The sequence below is a fragment of the Pollachius pollachius genome, assembly GCF_949987615.1.
Source record: "Pollachius pollachius genome assembly, chromosome: 15".
Lineage (NCBI taxonomy): Eukaryota > Metazoa > Chordata > Actinopteri > Gadiformes > Gadidae > Pollachius > Pollachius pollachius.
Genome location: NC_136948.1, coordinates 16,445,883 through 16,467,715, shown reverse-complemented (window position 1 = coordinate 16,467,715; position 21,833 = coordinate 16,445,883). Strand labels below are relative to the sequence as shown.

Below are 21,833 nucleotides of genomic sequence, written 5' to 3'. Positions count from 1 at the left end.
AGTGCTTGCAGTCCATATTAGTCCAGTGATTACTCAGTCTGGGGAGTTGTGTACACAGCATGGTTGAGGCCCCAGCGTTTACACCCTCCAAGTGGGACAGGAAACGCACAACATCTGCTCCACAAAGCACAGGAACCGCTCCATCACGAATTAGTGGGAACTGAACTCCCCCCCCCCCCCCCCCCACACTTCAACTCAACGTCCCTCCCCTCCCCTCGCCATCAGTCTCCCCCAGGCGACGACCTCAGGGGTCATCCGGAAACGGCGGTGATAATCTCAGACAGTCGACCGCCCAGAGCGACAGATGAGTATGCAGGAAAAGTACATTAGAGAGAGAGAGAGAGAGAGAGAATGGGAGAGATAGCGAATGGGAGAGACAGAGAGAGAGAGACTTCAAAAAACTGAGTTGAGACGCCCAAAGACATGTTTTTTGTTTGAGCGTGTCCCTGTGTGTTTGTGTGTGTGTGGGTGGGTGTGTGTGCGTGTGTGTGTATATGTCTGAATAAAAATGTTCCCAGGAAACATGGCGAGCAACAGTTCACAGCGCAGTGGGAAATCCCGGCCCATCTGAACCCGATGGATCCTGGGGCTGAACCGAGTGGCTCCCAACAGATGCAAACATGCACGTACACACGCACGCACGCACGCACGCACGCACGCACGCACGCACGCACGCACGCACACACACACACACACACACACACCATGCGTGAGGTTGTGTACTGCACTCTTTAGTTGCGCCCCATCAAGGTTGGAATGTTGCTCATAAAGGCAGAAGAGTAGCGGCCGTTTCCACAATAAAAGCGTGTTTTTTTGGAAACCTCAAAAATTAATGAAATCAAAGAAAAGAATAGATCTTTCCACTGCTGCAGGGTTTGTAAAGGCCAGCTGATGCCTCCACGTAATGAGCCAATGTGTAACCTTTTCAACCAGACGGTGAATAAACCACATTAAGTCACCAAAGGGTTCGACATGAAGTCACTTCATGCCCAACTTTTTACGTGTCGAATTGGAAATGTGCACTTGAACTTTTGAGCAGCAACGTGTTGCTTTTTAATTGAAAAAAAACAATAGTTGACAAACAAACTAAATAACAACAATGCGGCAATACAACTAAACCAGGCGATAATAAAGATTCATCCAGAAGAAGAGAAATGGACTCACAGGGCGCCCCGAAGTATCTGAGGGTGACCTCTGAGGTCTTGACCTCCCCGGCCACATTCTTGGCCATGCACTGGTACACGCCTTGGTCCGTCTCCCGCGTGTCCTGGATCATCAGGGTGCCGTCCTCCAGCAGGTTCAGTCGGCTGTCGTCACGCATGTTCAGAGCATTGCTGCCACCACACACGCACACACACACGGAGGGATGAGAAACCTGTCTTACCCCTCCACACCTGTGGCGGGCGACGTCATCGATATCATTACCTATTATTTTATTTACATTTCTTTGAAAGGGGTTAGAAACCTTACTGCCTACAGGGTGGATGTTGGGGATTGAACCGACAACCTGGCTAGGAGTAGAACAACCCAGGCCTTTGCCCTATCCTGCCCCCCCTGATCTATGTGTCCTATATCGCTGGATGATCAATGAGGGAAGCGTCCTTACTTGTTCCTCAGCCAGATGATCTGCGGTTTAGGGTTCCCCTCCGCCCGGCAGGTGAAGTACACAGTGTTCCCCGACGTCACGTCCACGTCCCTGGGCTCCGACGTGATCCTGGGAACCTCTGGAAGAGGAAGGCCTGAGTTCAGTTGGGTGCGTTGCTTTTTATTTTCAAACAGAGGAGATTCAGATGCCGGCATTGGAACAATAAAGATGAAACAGCACTACTAACACAGGCAACCCAAACAGACGTAGTTTGGATTATATGATGCGTCTATGTTTATCAGAGCAGTCCAAAACACTTGATGTCGGGTCAATTAGGGTTATATATGAGGCTGACTTCTCTTCCTCTCTCCTTGTCTCTCTCTCTCCCTCTCTGTCTGCTGTGCTTATCAGCTGGGGGTCACCCATGTCTGGTATGCCAGGATTTTCGGTGGGATTCAGTGTGTGTGTGTGTTCGCGTGCGTGCATGGTTGTGTGTGTGCTTGCAAGTGTGTCCATGCAAAGCCAAAATACAGATTGTAATATTAAGCCATGTCCCTTCCACAAAGCTGAACACAGAACAGAACAGATCTGTCTCCTAGATCTCAGTTTCTTCTGACATGCCCCTGATTAGTCGGTTAGATAAAGATAGCCCTTTAAAGAGAAGGGTAAAGACATCAGGCAAATGTGCAGCAGAGGTTAAATACAGCAGGCTAAACAATCCTCAACAACTATTTTTAGTTGGTTTACTCCATCGAGGGGAAGCAGGGGGTGAGACCCAGTGGAAATCTGATTAAAGTAAATGATATGGAACACCTACGCACACACTCACTTGTATTACACATTAAAAAACAAAAGAAAACTACAGACTATGAAAGTACTACTATAGTCAGTGCCCTTCAACACCCTAGTGTACACTGGATCCAACCACTGGATGGATCTGTCAAACACCCATCCTCATCAATGCTGCTGGCTCGAACGCATACTTTCAATCCCACCTAGCTGCGGTGGGACTGGGAACATCAGGCCTCAGTTGCGGCTTTGTGTATTCTATTTTTGAAGAATGCTGATCTCTGCAGGTTGCACACACTCCAAAGACTCAAAATCGATTCAACCTATTCAAAAGGGCCAAAGGCAAACAACTTTTCTTCTGTTTACAGTTAGCACTTCTCAAACGGCATAGGGAAAAGTCAACACCACAGTTAACAAATACATACTCTACATCACGACATCCACAACGCCGGCCTACAGCTGTCCAGATGTCACAAACAAAAGACGGTCTGCAAAACAGATGCAACAAGCATCATGAGTACACACACTTTACATTTCCAGTAACAGGAGACCCCTCCACGCACTTCTGGCCCCCCTTGCTACTAGCACCTCGTTTGGGGGATGAATGGAGGGGTTTCCTTGGTTAGGACAAGGGAAAGGCATGTACCCATGCAAACAGAAACCATTATGGAGGAAGTGGTGGGGATCTGTGTTTGTTTATGTGTATGTATGCGTGTGTGCTTGCGTGCGTGTGTGTGTTTGTGTGTGTGTGTGTGGGGGGGGGGGGGGGGTTGTAAGGTGTGAGCCAGCTGTGTGTGTGTTGTCACGGCGACTCTTCCTAAACTGCCTGTACATGCAACGGACGCTTTCCTCCAAACAGACATCATGTGCAGATGTGCAGTGTGTGCAATACGTACATGCTTACAAATCCAGGAGCATTATTGGATGCGATCTCGAGTTGTACTGACATGTGTTCTACCCCCCACTTACTCGCTTAACGACTGCAACTTGTTTTTGGTCATGGTCGGCACACACACACACGCACGCACGCACGCACACGCACACACACACACACACACACACGCACGCACACACCAACACACACGGTCAACACGTGAGCAGTGCTGCACAAAGAATCCTGCTCCTCCTGTCTCCTCCTCCTCTCAAAACCACACACTTGGCCCATTGCCCATAAATCTTCCTACGCCACTCCATCTGTGAGCGGCTCCACCCCTGATCAGCTGCTCCTAAAGACCTCACCCTTCTGGGCCGTTAAACCCGATCCATCTCTCCTCTGCTCTCTCGCTCTCACTCTGTAGCTGTCGACTTGACCTCCTTGTCACTCTCTCTCCACCGACCACACCGACGATGACATCAGAAGACGGCAGCCGGCGACAAGATTCACCCAGGGCTGCTGTTCGGACCCCAGTCCCCTCTATGGAAGCCCACCCCTCTACCATGCACAGAGGGTGTTTAGGTTGATGGAGGTGGTGTGTGGCTGTGCGTGGATTCAATACAGTTTGTGAAGGAGGAAGAGATTGGGGAGTTGGGGGTTAAATAAGTCGCTTTGTTTCCACCATGATTTCTTCCCCCCACGAGCATTCTTCTCCCTGACCAACGCAGACAGACGACAGGAACGGAAGGGGGAGGGGGAGGGCGGGTTGAACGTTCATTCAGCGAGACGGGGCAAGTCGGAGGCCGTCATTAGCGACTGAGCTTAAAGCGCGGTTGGGTTACACCCGTCGGCCTGCCAACTGCTCCCTGCCCGGCCCGGCTCCGCCCGGCCCAGAGAGCGGCCCCCACTAAGAAGAGGAGAGTCGCCCAGACTCCCGGGGACAGAAGCCAAGGCTCCACCACAGACAATCAACTGAATGCCAGCCAAGTATTCAATGCACATTTCTTTGGGACTGCTTCAACTGTTGGGTGCTATTGATGTGGATGTGGATGTGGACAGGGGGTTTGCTTCTGTGGTAAACAACAGGAAATGTGGTGTTTGAGCCTTTGCATGTTTACAAAAGCATAAAAAACAATTAGGATGTAATTGGTAATTGTTGCACATGTTAATGTATAGGTCTCGTGCATTAGAATATAAAAAGGAATGACTTTAAATAATTTTAGGAAACGTGTAGAAAACACAGGAAAATGCCACCGCGACAAAAAAAAAGGCGAAGACTTAATATTTCCCAAACCAACCACATTCAGACTCCCAATCATCTTAGCACAGCTCAGAGGCAGGCTTTACACAACCAGGAACTGATCTGAGCTGACTTAACTGGATGGAGCACTAACACTGTTAATGACTCAGATTCTAGACTTCTACACACACACACACACACACACACAGACCCACATGGATACACAGACACACACACGGATACACGGATACACAAACTCACATACACATACACGAACACACACACACACACAGACACACACACACACACACACACACACACACACACACACACGATTTTTAGCAACAAAGTGAGCAGATGCCTTAGTGATTGGTGGCCAGCGATCGGGGAGCTGGAGGCCTCCAGGCTGAAACTCAACCCAGACTAGGGGCCCAGTAGGTGGGGTGTGAGTGCTGAAACAGCTGGGAGTCTGCAAAGCTCATACATAGAGTGGATCCACCTGTGTGTGTGTGTGTGTGTGTGTGCGTGTCTGCGTGCATTTGTGCGTGCGGGTGTGTTATAAAACGAGAGACAGAGAGAGAACGAGATATGAGGAACAGACAGAAAATAAAAAGATATATATTAGGATTGATGGAAAACTAATGCGATTGTGATACATTACGTCTATGAAAGAGATAAAAGGCACCGAGGGATTTAGCGAGACATACATATATATATATAAAGAGAGAGAGAGAGAGAGAGACAGAGAGAGAGAGAAACTGAAAGAGAGGGAGACAGAGACAGACAGACAGACAGAGAGAGAGAGAGAGAGTGATTGACAGAGACGGAAAGAGAGGGAGACCGAGAGAGAGTGAGCCGCTCTACCCCTCATGGCCAGGAAGGCTGTGGTTACTGGTGTGGATTGAGCTGCGGTTTGGTGAAGACCAGTGTGTCTGACGTGTGTGTGTGTGTGTGTCTGTCTGTGTGAGAGTATGTTAGAGTGTACCAGCAGTGCAGGTGTCTGAATTCGTGGTTTATTATTTGAGAAGTGAAATGTTTCATAATCACAGCAAAAGTGCATCGTAGGCACAAATGGCCGCCGCCGCCGCCGCCGCGGTGATTGTAAAAACTCCCCCCTCTCCCACTGAATGAAGCTGAAGTGAATGAATGGACGGATGGATGGGTCCATCCATTACGCGGACAATAGTGATTCCTACCAGTTCCATTCCAACTGAATGAAACCGAATAGTTGCATGGATTAGGTAATGAAGGAAAGGATAAGCAGATTAATAACTCGCTCAGTATTACGCACCGCATTGTGATTCGGACCACAGACTAATGACCACTGAATTCAACCTCGAATGAATGAATTAATTTATGGATTAATGGATGAATGATCACCCCCTACATGCATACCATTGGAATTCCTCCCACGGTCAGATTACAGCTGAATGAAGCTGAAGTGAACGAATGGATAAATGAACGGATGAATGAAACCCTCTCTATAATGCGTACCGCACCGATTCCTAACACCGTTCAACACCTCCTTGAATCAAACTGAGACGGATGAATGGATGCATGGATGAATTGAGTTCATCCCTCTGTCCACGTACCACAGTTGAGCTCCTCGGCGCTGAGCGCGGCGACAGAGCGGCCCTGCAGCCTCCCGGGGCGGTCGCAGGTGGCGGCGGCCTGGGCGTTGCCCGACTCGGCGTACTGCTTCAGCAGGTCGGCCAGCCACAGCAGCTCACAGTCACAGTTCAGCATGTTGGAGTCCAGGCGCCTGCACACACGCACAGGCACGCAGGCACGCACGCACGCACACACACAGGCACGCAGGCACGCACGCACGCACACACACACACACACACACAGGCACGCACGCACGCACGCACGCACACACACACAGGCACGCAGGCACGCACACGCACACACACACACACACAGGCACGCATGCACGCACGCACGCACGCACGCACACACACAGGCACGCACGCACGCACGCAGGCAGGCAGGCACACACACAGGCAGGCACAAACAGACAAACAGGCAGGCACGCACACACACACGCACACACGCACACAGACAGGCACACACACAGGCAGGCACAAACACACAAACAGGCAGGCACGCACACACACACAAACACACACACACACACACACACACACACACACACACACACATAATATTTTAGGCTTTGGGTGGGGGGAGAGGGGGTTCATTTATATTCATTTAAAACGGCGAATATAATTCAAATCCACTGTATACCACACCCTCGCACATACACTCACAGCTATATATCTATACTTTTTGTACACAGACATACATTAAGCGTGTTGACACTCAGACAGAAGAGACACAATGAGATGAATTGGAATTCGCCGGGCGCCGGGCCAAAGACATGAGTGCGGTAAACACATGGTGAAACTGTTGGACATGCGCTGGGAGCAGGGGTGTTGTAAACGATCCCTGGCAGCCACTGCGGCGTCGACAAACTTTGGCTCGCTCCCATTTATACGGAGAGCCATCGGGGCCGCGCTGGAAGACCCCCACTTCCTGCAGTGGGACCCAGTGCCTTCTGGCCTCCCTCGGTCCCAGCGCCGGCCCACTTCACAAGCCCTTTAATGATTCGATTGGGGTGGGTTATATCCATGGCTACCACTATTTCTAGTTTGTTCTGGGGTTTTTCGGTTTTGGGTGCCGCTGAGCGACTGTGACTCGAATCCCTAAATCCGTCAAATAGAACAATCGCCTTTGTTTGTCTTCGTAGAGGTTACATCCAGACTCTTCACACTATGATATTCTCCAGCAAGAAACAAAAGTGTTTTTTCCTGTCGGTGAAGTGCACTCGTAGCCGGATCGTTCGTCTGCGTACTCTGTGAGGAATCCTGTCTCCGGCGGGCTGGCGGGGGATCTGAGCCGGCCTAGACGCAGTAACTCACGGTCGGAGAGGGGAAGGGAGAAAACGATGGCTGCGAGCCAAGAATCAGCTCGTTCCGTTCTTTCTGTTGGCCGGACGGAGAGACAGGATTACACGCCGGCCCTAGCGCTTTGTGAACGGTAGTTGGGACTCACACCTATGACCCGGATTATGTCTTCGCCGCTGCCACGGTTACAAACCAGCAGTGCACAACACAAGTGCTTTTCTTCTGTTGGTGCGTGTTGAAAATCCTCAAGGTGCCTTCGCTCCCCGTGGATATCATCGACCCCATTCACAAGTCGCCGTGTTGACGTGTACGCCGATGAGTCGAGACAGACTTCTTGGCGGGATCGTCGCTTTGACATCCCACTGTGCCTCGTAATGTACCGTAACAAATTGTGAAGAACATCTGATTCTCTTGACCTCATCGGACACAGAAATAGAGGTTCACTCTTGAGAAGTAAGGACAGTCACCCAATTGTTTAGGCTGCTCCACCGCAAACCAAAGTAATAACCGCTGAAAGGGCTGTTTGCGCATTTTGTTTGAGGATCGTAGGTGTTAATGTGCCAACCCCAGTGTTTCACATTGGATATAATACAATGGAGCGTGTTTTTTCTGAGGGTGAAGGGCTTCGGTGGTTCTCCGGTGGGTGTAGTTCTCAATCAGAAACGGTGCAGAAAAAGGGGAAGAGAATGAAAGGCCTGGGGAACTGAAGGCCTCTGGACACAATCCTCCTCGTCGCCAGAGAAGCGTGAGAAAGGCGGGGTGCGCAGTGGCTCTGATGGCACACAACCAAACACACACACATACACACACACACACACACACACACACACACACACACACACACACACACACACACACACTCCTCCAGCCCCTCAGCTGTCTTTTACACCCCCACCTCCTCCTCCCTTCCCCCCATTTTCCCCAACTTTAAAATGGCTGGCGTGGTAGCTGATCCAGCTGATCAGCTGATCAGCTGATCAGCTGATCAGCTCCTACTGGCTGCGGCAAACATTTCCTAAAGGCCAACTCTGGCATGGACATCGTGCAGCGCGACTAATACATTTACATTTACAAATAAGTACTATTTTTAAGTGCCAGTGTCCGCTTATACAGACTCATACGCCCGCTCCAGTTTGCTGAGCAGGAAACCCTTTATAACATCTACGAATAACGCACATTCCCTCCATGGGTGACCAGGACATCTAAAAAAAGCTAAAAGAAAGAAAAAACGTCACCACAGCGGGCGTTTTCAAACGCAAGCCGCTTCGCCGAAATGGCGGTTCTGTGGATCCAGTTCCTGTAATACATCCATGCTTCCCCCCCCCCCCCCCCCAACTTAAGAGTGGATGTCATCTACTCACAGTCTTTTCATGGACTCAAGGTGAGTGAAGGTCCCTGGGACCAGGTGAGTGATTCTGTTGTTGTGCAAAAACCTGTAGGGATGGTAGAGGGGGGGGGGGGTGGGTGAAGGTGAGAATAAACAGAGAGAGCGGAGGACACTGTGTCCAAAAGTTGAAATATGATTAAAGTTACACACAAACAGTGTTCTTCCAAAGCTTGGGTTGAGTTGGGTCATAAAAGCTCTGGAAAAATTAATTTCACTTCCAAAAATTGTTTGAGAGCTATAACAGGGACGGGTGGACAGATACACCTCTTGTGTGCAATGTTATTTATGGAACAGATAAACAGATAGCGAAAACAATTTTATTTCATGACATTCTGAGCATACTTTGCAGCGATTTATTTGATATCGTATTTCATTATGCGCATGGGACATGAAACATAATCCGTTTCCCAGACATTCTATTGATGCCCAGCCCACGCTAAAAATAGTCTGTTCTTTGCCTTTAAAGGAAAACAATGAAATAATAACCATGATAACAAGGTCAGTCCTTGGTGGGGAGGGAGGCTTGGGGGGGTGACCCATCACATGGATGTAGTTTATTATCTCCTCTGTAATTCTTTCCACAAGTGATCTACCCTCGCTCTTGGCTTCCATCTTGACAAAGCGAATGCTTGGACCGTTGCTATAGTGATGACGCCTAACAAGAGCCCCTGTGCCTGGGATTCCCTTCCAGCCTCCCGATCCTTCGCAGGTGTCGCCCTCCTCAATTTCCACTCTCTCTCTCTCTCTTTTCTTTTTTTTTGCCGAAGCTTGGACCGCTGAAAAGACGAGATTCCGGGCGCTGGCCGTAAACGAGGGATAATGAAACAGGAATTGAACGAGGCCCTCGATGTCCATGGGGACATCTGGCTTTGAGTGCGAGACGCTTCGGAGCCCATGGTGGTTCTAAAACGGGGCTGGGCAGCGCTACGTCCGCCGGGGTCAGCAAGCGGAGCTGGAGAGTGGCAGGTGACACGGCCTGTGTTTACAGCGCAGCGAAAGGTGCTCTTTGATCCCTTGATTAGGAAGGAGAAAAAGTGACATCTCCAACGAGACTGTAAGAAATGACGATGCCAACTGAGAACACGACTCTTGAAGTTGTATATTTTCAGGGAAAACCGCACAGAAGGGTTATAGTTGGGGCGTTCCTAGCACTGATTGAATTGCCTCCGTTTACCGTTCGATCGAAAGCAGAATGTGCTTTTAATTGACAGTTGTCAGTGTAGCAGTTATATAAGAAACAGAAGGACTGTTCTGTATTGTCAAACAAAGTGACACAAGGTCACTCATGATTACCGGCCCTTAGCAACCGCTACAACTCCATCCAATGAACACTCATGTGTTAAATATCCAGGAAGTGTTCTCCACTTGCTCTCACTTGTTCATTAACCTATGACTACAATACAACAACACACAAATATAAAGGAAGTCATTGGAGCTGAGAGTCAGTCAGCTGGCCTCCGTTTACGGGAAGCCTCTAAGTGCGTCTTCAGGGTCTACGAGAGGTCAAACAGATGTCCCAGTGAACACAACCGAAACATTCAGGTGTCTCTGCTCTGACACACAACCGGGATTTGTCTGGCCAAAAACACTTCATTCCACCATGGAATAAGTTCTCATCATCCCCGTTGGTTCTTCCCTGTGCCCTATTCTGGAATATGCCTCTGCTTGTCCGAATGGCAGCCAGCAAGCGTTTGATAAATGTCAGAATACATGACTGTTTACCTTTTCTTTAAATATAAGCAGCAAGAGCTACACAAACCACACCTGTATAATGAGCGGAGTCACTTCATTACAAACAAAATGAATGGATTACAAACAAACTCACAGGCGCTCCAGCTTTGGCAAGTGGGTGAAGCACTCTGGCTCCAGGGACTCAATGTTGTTGAAATGCAGGTACCTAGGGAGGGGGGGGCACAGGACAAATCAGAATTAGTGACGGCTCTGGCGACACCCCTCCGAAACACTGTGGGTACACTTTCCTCTTTTCCCGGTGCATTCTGGGAATGGAATGTCGACTAGATCAGTTTTGGGGGGGGAGATGTTGGGGTACACTTGGAATGATTGAAGATGTTCCCCTATTCCATCTCAACGATTCCATGCCTGGAGGTTGTGTTGTATGTCTCTTTCTGCTGTATCTATCTGGTCGGATGTTTCCGGACAGGGCGGCGCCTGGTACGCTTCGAGACACAGAGAAGACTTGGAGTTGTTGTTTTTTTTCCAGGTTCAGGTATTCATTCCGAGACAGGTTGATATATGGGGGGCCTGAAGTTGCATGTCTGAAGGCTAACCGTAAAATGGAACGGCCCAGGGGTGAAAGGCATGCACACATTTGGTGGAATGCATACGTTATTCATGCGCCGGTACCTCTTTGAGCTGGGAAAACATAAATCAGACCGGCTTGTCAACAAATAAAGGGTTAGAAATGAAACCCAACTGATAGCGATAAGCTACATTGTAAGCGTTCAGTTGGGCATCATGCTTGTTTAAGGAGGAAAAGCAACAGTCAAGGAAGCCGCGATAGCAGGGAAAGTTAAACACGAGACTCACAATTACGCAGAGCATATATACAGCCGCCTCTATGTCCATGAAACCATTAGCAACACAAGAGCCAGATCGAGATTCTCGTACATATCGGTGATGTTGACACAGCATCAGGGTTCTTTTTCAACCTTCATTTTTTCAATCCATCATAATATCTCGGAGAGGAAAATGAGATAAAATACGTGATTAAAGTGTGCCGTAGCAATGGGCTGATATAACCCGGGCCGGACGAGCCATCTACAGAAATTAGCCAAGTTCAGAGGAGACACGTTAAGGTTAAGTCATGTTCTCTTAAAACATTTCATGGTTTATTTTGTGAGAATAACTCAACTGAGATAAGAACACTTTCCAGTTTGTTGGAGGGTAAGGAATGTCTTTTGTGGTTAAATATTTCTGATGTGTGCTAAGGTTTGTTGGGCCCTTGACTTGTGATGTGGCCTTTGTACGCTCCACACAACAAACAAGCATATACTGTAAAACAACATCCAACCGTTCATTCGGATCTTGCTGCTGGGCCATTTTTTTAACCGGTACATGATTTGAAGAAGGTGGCCCCTCCCTTAATTATGCTTGTGACTTTTGGAGAAGCTTTAGAAGCTGTAGCCCAGCAGAACGGTAAGAAGGTTGGGGCGGGGTGGGGGCTTATGAATGTGTTCATCTGCCTAGAAACCTATCACCCAAATATAAAAGCCTTCATTACTGTGGCGAAACTGGAAACAGCTGCGAGGCACGGAGCCTAGCGCTGGAAGCGGTTGCGCTGAGTGAATTAGCCATTTGTTCTATGTTGATGGGGGCTACAGTGAGTCGCAATCTCCCATCCAGGGTTAGGCAAGCCTCATTTTCTTTTTAAGGAGACGTTGCATGTCAGCCAAATTGCCCTGCGGTAAGGGCATACCGGTCCCATGGAGTAGTTTGCCTGCGAGCATAAACGCTGTTCCGCCATTTCTTCTTTTTCATCAGGAGGGGTCACGTCAAGTGTACGTACATGAGATTTAAGAGCATGGCTGGATACGTTTCATCAATGTTGAAACATCCTGAAAAATCCTGAAACATTTGGTTAAGTGTTGTAATCCTGTAGACGTGCAATTCCGAGCATTCTTTAATAACAGATCTGGGTCTTTTCTTGCAAAAAAAGACAAATATCTCATTCGCACAATTGTGTTTCGATAATTAAACTACAAAATATTGAAGAAAGCGTTTAATCAATAAAGTCATGTTCTTCTGAACATTGCAGAATCTGATCTTTTTTATTTAAGCTTGTGATTTGAAGTGAAAGCCACAGCGTCGTCTGCCTGTTGCCGAGAGACGGTCAGGGCTGGAGGCGGGACAGGAAGTCATGCTTTAAGCGGAGGTCAGGCGCACCTGTGTGCTGTGGCCGTCACACATGCGACACATGCAACAGAAACAACAACAACAACATCAACCCTAAGGCAGGTTCGAGGCGACGAGATCGGCGTCAGATCAGAGTAACAAGGGCCGGCCGCACATACGCTCATGCACGGTGCTGGTGCTGCGGGGTGGGTGGGTGGTGGAGGAGGAGGAGTAGGAGGAGGGCGGGGAATAATAAAAACAAGGCACAATATGGGGTCCGCAGCACCAGGTAACAGCTGTTAGGAAAAGGATGCCCTGCCGTCTCTATTGATTGTCACATGGGACACATCTTAATTCACCTAAGGACTCGTGTTAGATCTGTGTGGTGGGGGGTCTTTAGGGGGCGGGGAGGAACCTTGCAGATCTGACTAGGCGACGGGCATCATGACACCTTAAAAGGAAGGAGGCAAGGCGGGGGGGGGGGGGGGGGGGGGGGGGGTTGGCAGACAGTCAGATGACAGGGCAGAAGGAGTAGGGGAGGGAGGAGGACGAGGAGGAGGAGGCTGGTCACTTACAGTTGCTCAAGAGCCACAAGCCCCTTAAATGCTTGTCTGTCAATTGATTGGATTTCATTCTTGTACAAATAGCTGAAAGGAGAGATGTTTGGTAAGATTAGTAACACACATTGGACACGTGTGCACACATGTACAGCAATAGTAACATCTGAATTCCCTCTGGGGAGTACGTATCCTGACTTGACTAGTCTTAGATGATTGTTTTCAAATAAATATGCAAATTTGATTACTTTTTGGCTGGCATGTCAGGTTTATGAAATTCGACTTTCTTCAAGCAGTATTAAAAAATCAAAATCCATGCAGTTTGATAGCAGCCCTATAGTAGTACGACTATCATTGCATGGAGAGACTAAACCATGAAGAACATTGGCGCTGAAATGAGCGGGCTGCTTGTTTCAGACAAGCAACTCTTCTCTCAACCACATGCGTGCAGCTAAAGTACTAAGACAGTCCATAGCAAAACATCCAAAAGAAGCAAAATGTCAGAAGAGCTTGACCCAACATTTGTTACATGAATTGACGAAGCATGAATGAGTCATTTAAATATGATCCAAACACGGCGGTTTCCCATGTTGATAGGATCCCGGCTACGCTCTCTCCCCTACCGTGTGAACCGAACCTGCTAATGAAGGCCATGTGTAGCACAGCAATAGTCACATCTGGAATATGTGACCTCACCCCAGCAAATTAAAATCACCATTGGGTTATTTGTCTTAAAAATCCTCACTGTAACACCAGCGTAGGGCCATTGTTGTGAGGCAGAGTCCAGAGAGACAACAAAAAGGCCTTCACACAGAATTCATTCAATGTTTAACCATTTTAACATTAACTAGTAGAAAAAACAGATTCAAAGCTATTCAAACTATTCTGTTATTCTATTATTATACTATAAAGGACCAACAACCGATAAACCCTAAATCCAAATGTGAAACCGTTTCTCAATGAATTCCTTAATTTTGCGTTTAGCCCAAAATGTGAACGGGAGAGAGGCCCTCTGAGAGATTAGCGGGACGTTTCAGTGCTGCGTTACACAAACACTGGGGAAACACAGGGGGGGAAGTGCACGCATTCCCCTCCCCCCTTTTATATGACAAGGAAACGTGACACTGAACCAGCAATGCCCTCCAGCTCTGAGCTCCTTTCATGTGCTCTTTTGGTGTTGACTTTTCAGTTCGGGGTTGACTGGAGATACCCATCTCCCTTACGGCTGACGTGATGCACGCATGGAAACACAAACACACCGCAGATCCCTTTTTGTCATGGCTCAAACATCTCAGAGATTTGGTGTAATGTTTGGTGTGGTGTGTGTGTGTGTGTGTGTGTGTGTGTGTGTGTGTGTGTGTGTGTGTGTGTGTGTGTGTGTGTGTGTGTGTGTGTGTGTGTGTGTATGCGTGTGTGTGCGTGTGTGTGTGAATGCCATGAGATGTTCCAGGTGTGAAAAGTGTAATTCAACCCCACATCTTTCGGGATAAGACAACCCACCCAGTAATCAGAGTTAAGCATGTGGGTTCTCTAATCAGTGGGAGCTGACCTGAGGTCAGCTAATGCCGTCGATCCGTTCAGCCGGGGCAATGCAATTGATGTGTTAGAGACATGACAGGACCTTTACTCTCTGATCGTTGAAATGTCCACCCTCGCTTGTCTAGGGGCCAATGTTTACTGAAGAAAACTCTAAATTCTAAAAAGTATCCCAAAGTCCCTAGCCAGCACTGGAGCAGTAGTATGACCTCCCATTCAAAACACATCTAACTAGCTATCCGACTTGTGTGTACGATACATTTATCATCCGCTGCATGTGGACCGCAGTGTAATTGGCGTAAGCTACGTCGAAAAATGGAACATTGCATTAATAACATATTCCATGACATCTGAAAGAGAGGTCCAAAAGTCAACCAGAAAGTTTGGATTCATCTATCAGCTTCCAGGACTCTGCGGTGGGCCGCAAAACATAGATTGCAGGCTGCCAGCGCCTTTTGTTCTGTTGCTCTGTGTGTGCACATGCATCATCAACCAAAGGATGGCCTGGGAGGCGAGGGTTAGGGCGGAGATGGTTGGGGGGGGCGTGAGAAACCGGATTTCAGAAGCTAGGGGTCCAGGCTTCGGGGGGAAAGTAACTAACGGCGGTGGTTAGGGGTCTGTGCGTCGAAACCCCTATAAAAGCGTCCACTTATCATATAGACAGCAAGAGGTTAGCCGCCCTGCCATGGACCACTAACATATTTGCCGTCAAGATCCACATGAGAGAGATCAATCTTTTACCATAATGTCTTTTCATTCTTGAACGTGGTCCAGGAGGGATACTCCCCCCAATGACCCTGATTGCCTAACCCGACCAGCATCGCCAGAGCTGGCGCAGGCCTTTCTTAAGGGCTGATTATAGTCCCAAGTTCACGCAAACCAAGGGGGTTACGGACCCGTTATGTCCTTGTGGACCCTCCTTGCGTCCCCCGCAAGGGCCTGACGTGCGCCTCCCAAAAAGTTGTTACTTTCCGTCGAGGCGACGCGGCAGCAAGGGCTGTGATTGGTCCGCTCACTAAAACCCGACGCAGAACCAAAACAGGTTTACGACTGCGTCAAACTGTCTGCGTGGTCCTTGCGTTGCGTGACATGGGACCATAATCAACCAAAGGATGGCCTGGGAGGCGAAGATGGTGGAGGGGGGCGTGAGAAACCGGATTTCAGAAGCTAGGGGTCCAGGCTTCGGGGGGAAAGTAACTAACGGCGGTGGTTAGGGGTCTGTGCGTCGAAACCCCTATAAAAGCGTCCACTTATCATATAGACAGCAAGAGGTTAGCCGCCCTGCCATGGACCACTAACATATTTGCCGTCAAGATCCACATGAGAGAGATCAATCTTTTACCATAATGTCTTTTCATTCTTGAACGTGGTCCAGGAGGGATACTCCCCCCAATGACCCTGATTGCCTAACCCGACCAGCATCGCCAGAGCTGGCGCAGGCCTTTCTTAAGGGCTGATTATAGTCCCGCGTTCACGCAACCCAAGGGGGTTACGGACCCGTTATGTCCTTGTGGACCCTCCTTGCGTCCCCCGCAGGGGCCTGACGTGCGCCTCCCAAAAAGTTGTTACTTTCCGTCGAGGCGACGCGGCAGCAAGGGCTGTGATTGGTCCGCTCACTAAAACCCGACGCAGAACCAAAACAGGTTTACGACTGCGTCAAACTGTCTGCGTGGTCCTTGCGTTGCGTGACATGGGACCATAATCAGCCCTTTAGTGTCAGCCCAAACAGCAGTCCTTAAGTCAAGACGGCCGACAGACTCCCATCAGAGAGTTCAACAGAGACTAAATCACTCATATCCACCTCGTTCTATATCGGTCCCCGTGTTTTTCCCGGGGAGGATCCGCCGTAACAATCAAGCAACGACGGAAAACGTTTGCTCTAATGACCGCAGCCTGACCCTTTGTTTGTTTGCACGGGCGTCCGGGCGGGTGGCCTTTGCAGACACTCCCGGGCCGTTGAAGAGGATGTGGAAGACCCCAAGGGGGTAGGAGGTATTTATAGAGCTACAAATGTGGAGGTGGGAGATAAAATCTCGCCCAGTGCTGTAGTTGATTGGAATGAGAAGGAAGGGAGTAGGATGGTTGGGGAGCACTCAGCTGGGACAAAGGTTGGTGGGTGGGGTTGGGGGGTGACCGTGTGGCCCTTACTAATCACAGGGGCCTGGGGTCCCTGGCTGGCTTCAGATGAACTCTGCTTTTAAAGGGGCAAGGGGCCCTGTAATTACAATAACTCCTTTACAGCCGCCGGAGTCGACCCCGCCTCACTTACTGCGGGTGGGGAAGGGATGCTTTCTTAGAAGGAGGTATGTGTGCTTGTGTTTGTGTGTGTGTGTGTGTGTGTGTGTGTGTGTGTGTGTGTGTGTGTGTGTGTGTGTGTGTGTGTGTGTGTGCGTGTTTGTGTGTTTGCTGGGTCGCTAAAAGAAAGAAAAAGAACAAGGAACTGTCGAGGGTCATCAAATAATGGTCAAACCGTGACCACTGGCAAGCCGGTCTCCAGAACGACGCTTGCTGAGCTATTTATGAGCCCTTATCAACCCTCTGAGACCTCTCCAAGGTGTCCCGTACAAATCTTTGTTTGGCTGAATTAGTTGTTAAGCTGTGTTGAATCACCAACTTTTAAAATGACTGCCAAAGTCATAGCAAGACCCGTAACGTCATTGTTGGGCTCTAGGCAAAAATAACAAAATAATGAAGAAATATCTTTACGACAAGAGGAGCTCTTAAAACGGCCTCTGACCTACAGAGGGAAGGGGGACGGGTCCACGAAGAGGCAGGGGAGGTGAGGTGAGACGTCTTAAGAAAGATTCCCCCAACCTGACTGTAGACCACAGACGGTTCACCGCCAGCAAGTTTTGCAATGACTAATAAAGTCATCACCACCACAAGAGCACATGAGACAATACCAAACCAACCCCCCCCCCAACGACTCCAACCGCCGTAACCCTCGTGGTAGGTGGTCAGGACATCCAGACGCATAAGTACAGATGTTCAGACAGAGCGTGTCTTTTCATTAAGGCAGACTCTTTTTGTAAAGCACACCTTCTAGGGTTCTTTGTCACTCAGCATTGTGCCGGCGAGCTGTGTCAGCGTTTAGGACGCTGTGTGTGTGTGCGTGTGTGTGTGTGTGTGTGTGTGTGTGTGTGTGTGTGTGTTTCGATTTCCACAGCGCAGCACTCCAGGCGTGCGTTTGCCACACTAAAGAAGCAAAGGGCTCAACCACTTCTTCACCGGGAGATCCTTGTCTGCACATCGAGACTGACGAGACAATGAGCACGGTCGCATTGTGCCAAGATCCATAACCTGACCTCCAGAGCTAAATGAGATTGACATAAGAGGCCAGACTCACAGATATTTTAGGTTTTCCAGGTCTTCGAAGGCTCCCCTGGGAATCCCTCGTATGAGATTGTTGTTGAGGAGTCTGCCAAAGGGGAAAACTGATTAGTGTGTGATGTTAACAGACTAAGACAAGTTACATTGTTCCATGCCAATACTAATACTGTTATAGGCTGTTTATTTGTCAATAATATATTTATATATTATATATAAAAGAGTAGAATACATAAAAAGTAGACAAGGACCTTTGACATTGAAACAAAGTCTAGATTTGATTTGGGGGGAATGTTTAGACTTTAGATGTTTAGACTGACATACAAATGAAGACAATGAATACATAATCAATAATGTATAGATTAATGGACAAAGGATAGCACATATAACCTTAATAAACTTATAAAATAAATACTAACTATATGATAACGAGTGAATGCCAATAATTAGTCAGCCAAGTTGACCATCAGTTCAATATGAAGGATAGCATAATACACAAAACTAAATTTGTTTTGCAAGTTAATCTAAGCAAATCAGATATGTGTGATTCACTTAAACCACCAAGTCAATAGAAATGTTGTCCATTTAAAATGCGATGGCTCTGGAAGAGAATCTTGGCCCTGTTACCAAGACGTTAGCAATGCCCTGTCTAGCGGGCCAGAACATATGAAAAATGACCCAGTCAAGGAAATGGAAAAATACATTCCTGCCAGATTAAGAGCTTGCGTACATGTGTGAAACAACAGCGGCGCATTGAATAACACCGTCTGTCTGCGTTTGTCGACTTATAGCGTTGCTTCAATGAGGCAGAGGAGGCAGAGGATTTTAAATCATGCCTTGGGGATTTTCTTGTTGAAAATTTGATGTCTCGTTTTCAAGTCAGCAGTGCCATCGCAGAACAACAGCTTAAATCTCCTGTGTTCTTTTGAGTAAAGCACTTACAGTGTGTTGAGGTTCTTGAGTCGTCTGAAGGAACCGGGTTGCAAGTCCTTGATTTTGTTGAACCTCAAGTCTCTGTAGGAAAAAAGAAACACAGCTGATCAGAACATCTTCCCTTTGGGACACTTAATGAGTTCTACCATTTGTTTGACATTAAACATCAACATGTGGGATCTCATGTTAGTTGTGGGGAATGCCAGAGATAGGCCAATATCACCAAGGGGTTGAGGGGAGGAGAGGGGGGGTTTATCATCTACATTTAAGATAAATGTGAGTACGCCATGTTCCCTTAACTCTCGCAAAGCCATTTTGTAGCGTGAGAAAAATGAGGCATGAAGCACCAGACATCTATGAGGTAATAACCATGAGGGATGATAATGGCACTCATTACTCATCCCCACAGAATGCTGTTCATCATGCTTTAATCTTACGGGTCGGGGGTGATACAGCAGACCACCTTGACATTGGACATGGCTGTCTCCTGAGATACAACTCTAATAACCCTTCGTAGTACGACAGAGGAAGACTTAACATGTCAGAAGTCATGTGTGACAACGCAAACCACCTTCACATGGAAAAATACATGGATAAGCCCTGTCAAGGTTAAATCACCCTTTGCCCCAAGTGGCATTAGGGGCCGTAGACAGACAGTCTGTCTTGGTAAGCCGGACATTTATCTGGACATTTATGGACAAAGCAAAGTATGTTTGTGGAACCTTGGCTCCAAGTAGCTTGACCTCCCAGGGGGAGTCATTTACCAAAAGCATCTTCACGTGAGGAAGTTGAGATAAGAGTGTGAACAAATGTTCCTCAGGAGGAGGTACTTGGTGCAGGAATAAGCAGGGAGTTAGAGCCCAATCTGCTGCGTCAGTGCTCAGTGAGTTCCCACCGCTGAAGCCATCCCCGTCCCTCCTGATAAGCGATGGCTGATGCTACAGCCTTCAGCCGCCACATTCAGCAGCCCTTGCAGGTGGTCTCACCCAGTGTGGTTTTTAGAGACAGGCCGACAGACAGACAGAGAGACAGACAGACAGACAGATTGACAGACAAGAAGAAAAGACACAAAGAAGAAAAAAAGAGAATGAAAAAAAGAGGGCAAGAAAGAAAGAAAAAAAAGAATGACAAAAAAAACAACTGATAATAAGGCCACTGAGCAAAGATTTCAATTACTTCTCTGAGAAGGGAGTACTTGGTGAACTTCCCTCCCTGTTAAAAAGCACAGGGCCATTCAAATCACCACTTGCCCTCGGCTCCGATCAGTGGGCCTTCAACGGCATTTTGTTTTTGTTGTTGGCCAAATGACCTTAGAAGGTAAACACTCATGGGAGGCTGGGTTCCAAAAATGCAAACACACTGGATTTGTCTATGTGCAAGCGCAGCAGAAATCTGCCAGTTGTTAGGCCTTGTTCTATCAGAGTGATAGAACAAACAACTGCTATGAGATGGAGCCTCTAGTGTGGGACTTGAGTGGGTGGGTTTAGAATAAAAAGAAAGACATTATTTGTACTATGAAAACTATACATGATTAAAGATTGCCACTCTTATCTTTATAGTGTTATATATATATATATCTAAAGTGCAGAAAACACATCATTTCACCAGATGGTTTGAATTGAGCTCATTCAGGGCAAGCTATATATTTCTAGTTGTTTGCATGCACAACAGGCAATTGAAAAAAAAATTAAACTATACATTACATTGCTGACGTTTTTTTTTCTGTCTAGAGTTTCTGGGAAAAGCATGGGGCAAATAACAAAATGACCTGATTCCATAGCCAGTGAAATGTTTATTCTCTCTGTAAAAGCCCCTGCATATGGATCCTATCAGAGAGACAGAGAGAGAGAGACAGAGGAAAGAGAGAGAGAAAAAGAGAGAGAGAGAGAGAGAGAGAGAGAGAGATTTCATATATTTCCCTTCACATATAGGCTCTCTGAGCTAGACACAGGGAATGTTTTTGTGAGACCGATTGTTAAGGTAAGCAAGAGTCTGCTAAAAACCTTCCTCAACTTGCTAAAAACCTTCCTCAACTCAATTTAAGAAACTCTGCCTTCTGGCATTAGGAGAGATTCTATTAGGTATCAATTAAATTCCACTCTGTCCCAATGTATGTCTAGGTTGGAATGCACCAGGAAATGACCACCCACAATCCTGAAGCTGCAATGTGCAGGATGACGTTGGCTAGTCACAGCCTCACAAAGGATTTCTCGTTGGGAGATAAGGACAAAGAGTCGCGCCACTCGAGTTTGTCTTGAGGTGAGTGGGGTGTCATGGGGGAGTCCCTAGAGCGATGGAGAGTAAGATGCAGGGTCCTGAGGTAAGCTTGGTTTTGGCCAAAGGGAACACAGTGCGCTGAAGTGGACACACTGGGGCCAGGGGCTGACCGAGCATCTGTTGCCTCTGGTTCTGTGTCTGTGTTTGTCTGTCTGTGTGTCTGCAAAAGAGGTGCTTGTGTGCGCTGGTATGGGTACAGTAACAGTCTCCAAAAATAACAACTTTGTTTGTGTTTGCGTCAATGCTATTTCTGTATATATGTATATGTGTGTGTTTAGTTGTGAGTGTATTTTTGCACGACTATGAAATTGCATGTGAGAGCATGCTTTTGTGAGTTGTATGAGTCGGATGAGAGAGAGGGAAATAAGAGAGACAAGAGGGAGAAATATTCAGAGAGTAAAGAATAAAGATTCTAGGTTTCAAAGATTTTCGTTGAAAAATACGGTACGAAAGACCAAACATTCATGTCTTTGTGCGAGTTATCTTTCACAATCAGGGATGTGCTCCCAGAGGAGGGGAGATACAGTGAAGTTGGCATGGATTCCAGAAGATTATATGAGTCCTTCA

General features: G+C 47.8%; 1 protein-coding gene across 1 annotated transcript in view; it reads right to left on the bottom strand.

The window, feature by feature from the left end:
* pxdn (peroxidasin) overlaps positions 1-21,833 on the bottom strand; it is a gene marked incomplete at its 5' end in the record, with an annotated part of 55,437 nt that overhangs the window by 25,322 nt on the left and 8,282 nt on the right. The window contains 8 exons of the mRNA XM_079751722.1: positions 1,165-1,334; positions 1,607-1,724; positions 6,081-6,250; positions 8,759-8,830; positions 10,610-10,681; positions 13,212-13,283; positions 18,076-18,147; positions 18,999-19,070. Of these exons, the coding sequence (XP_079607848.1) occupies positions 1,165-1,334; positions 1,607-1,724; positions 6,081-6,250; positions 8,759-8,830; positions 10,610-10,681; positions 13,212-13,283; positions 18,076-18,147; positions 18,999-19,070 (818 nt within the window). The remainder of the gene's footprint in view (positions 1-1,164; positions 1,335-1,606; positions 1,725-6,080; positions 6,251-8,758; positions 8,831-10,609; positions 10,682-13,211; positions 13,284-18,075; positions 18,148-18,998; positions 19,071-21,833) is intronic.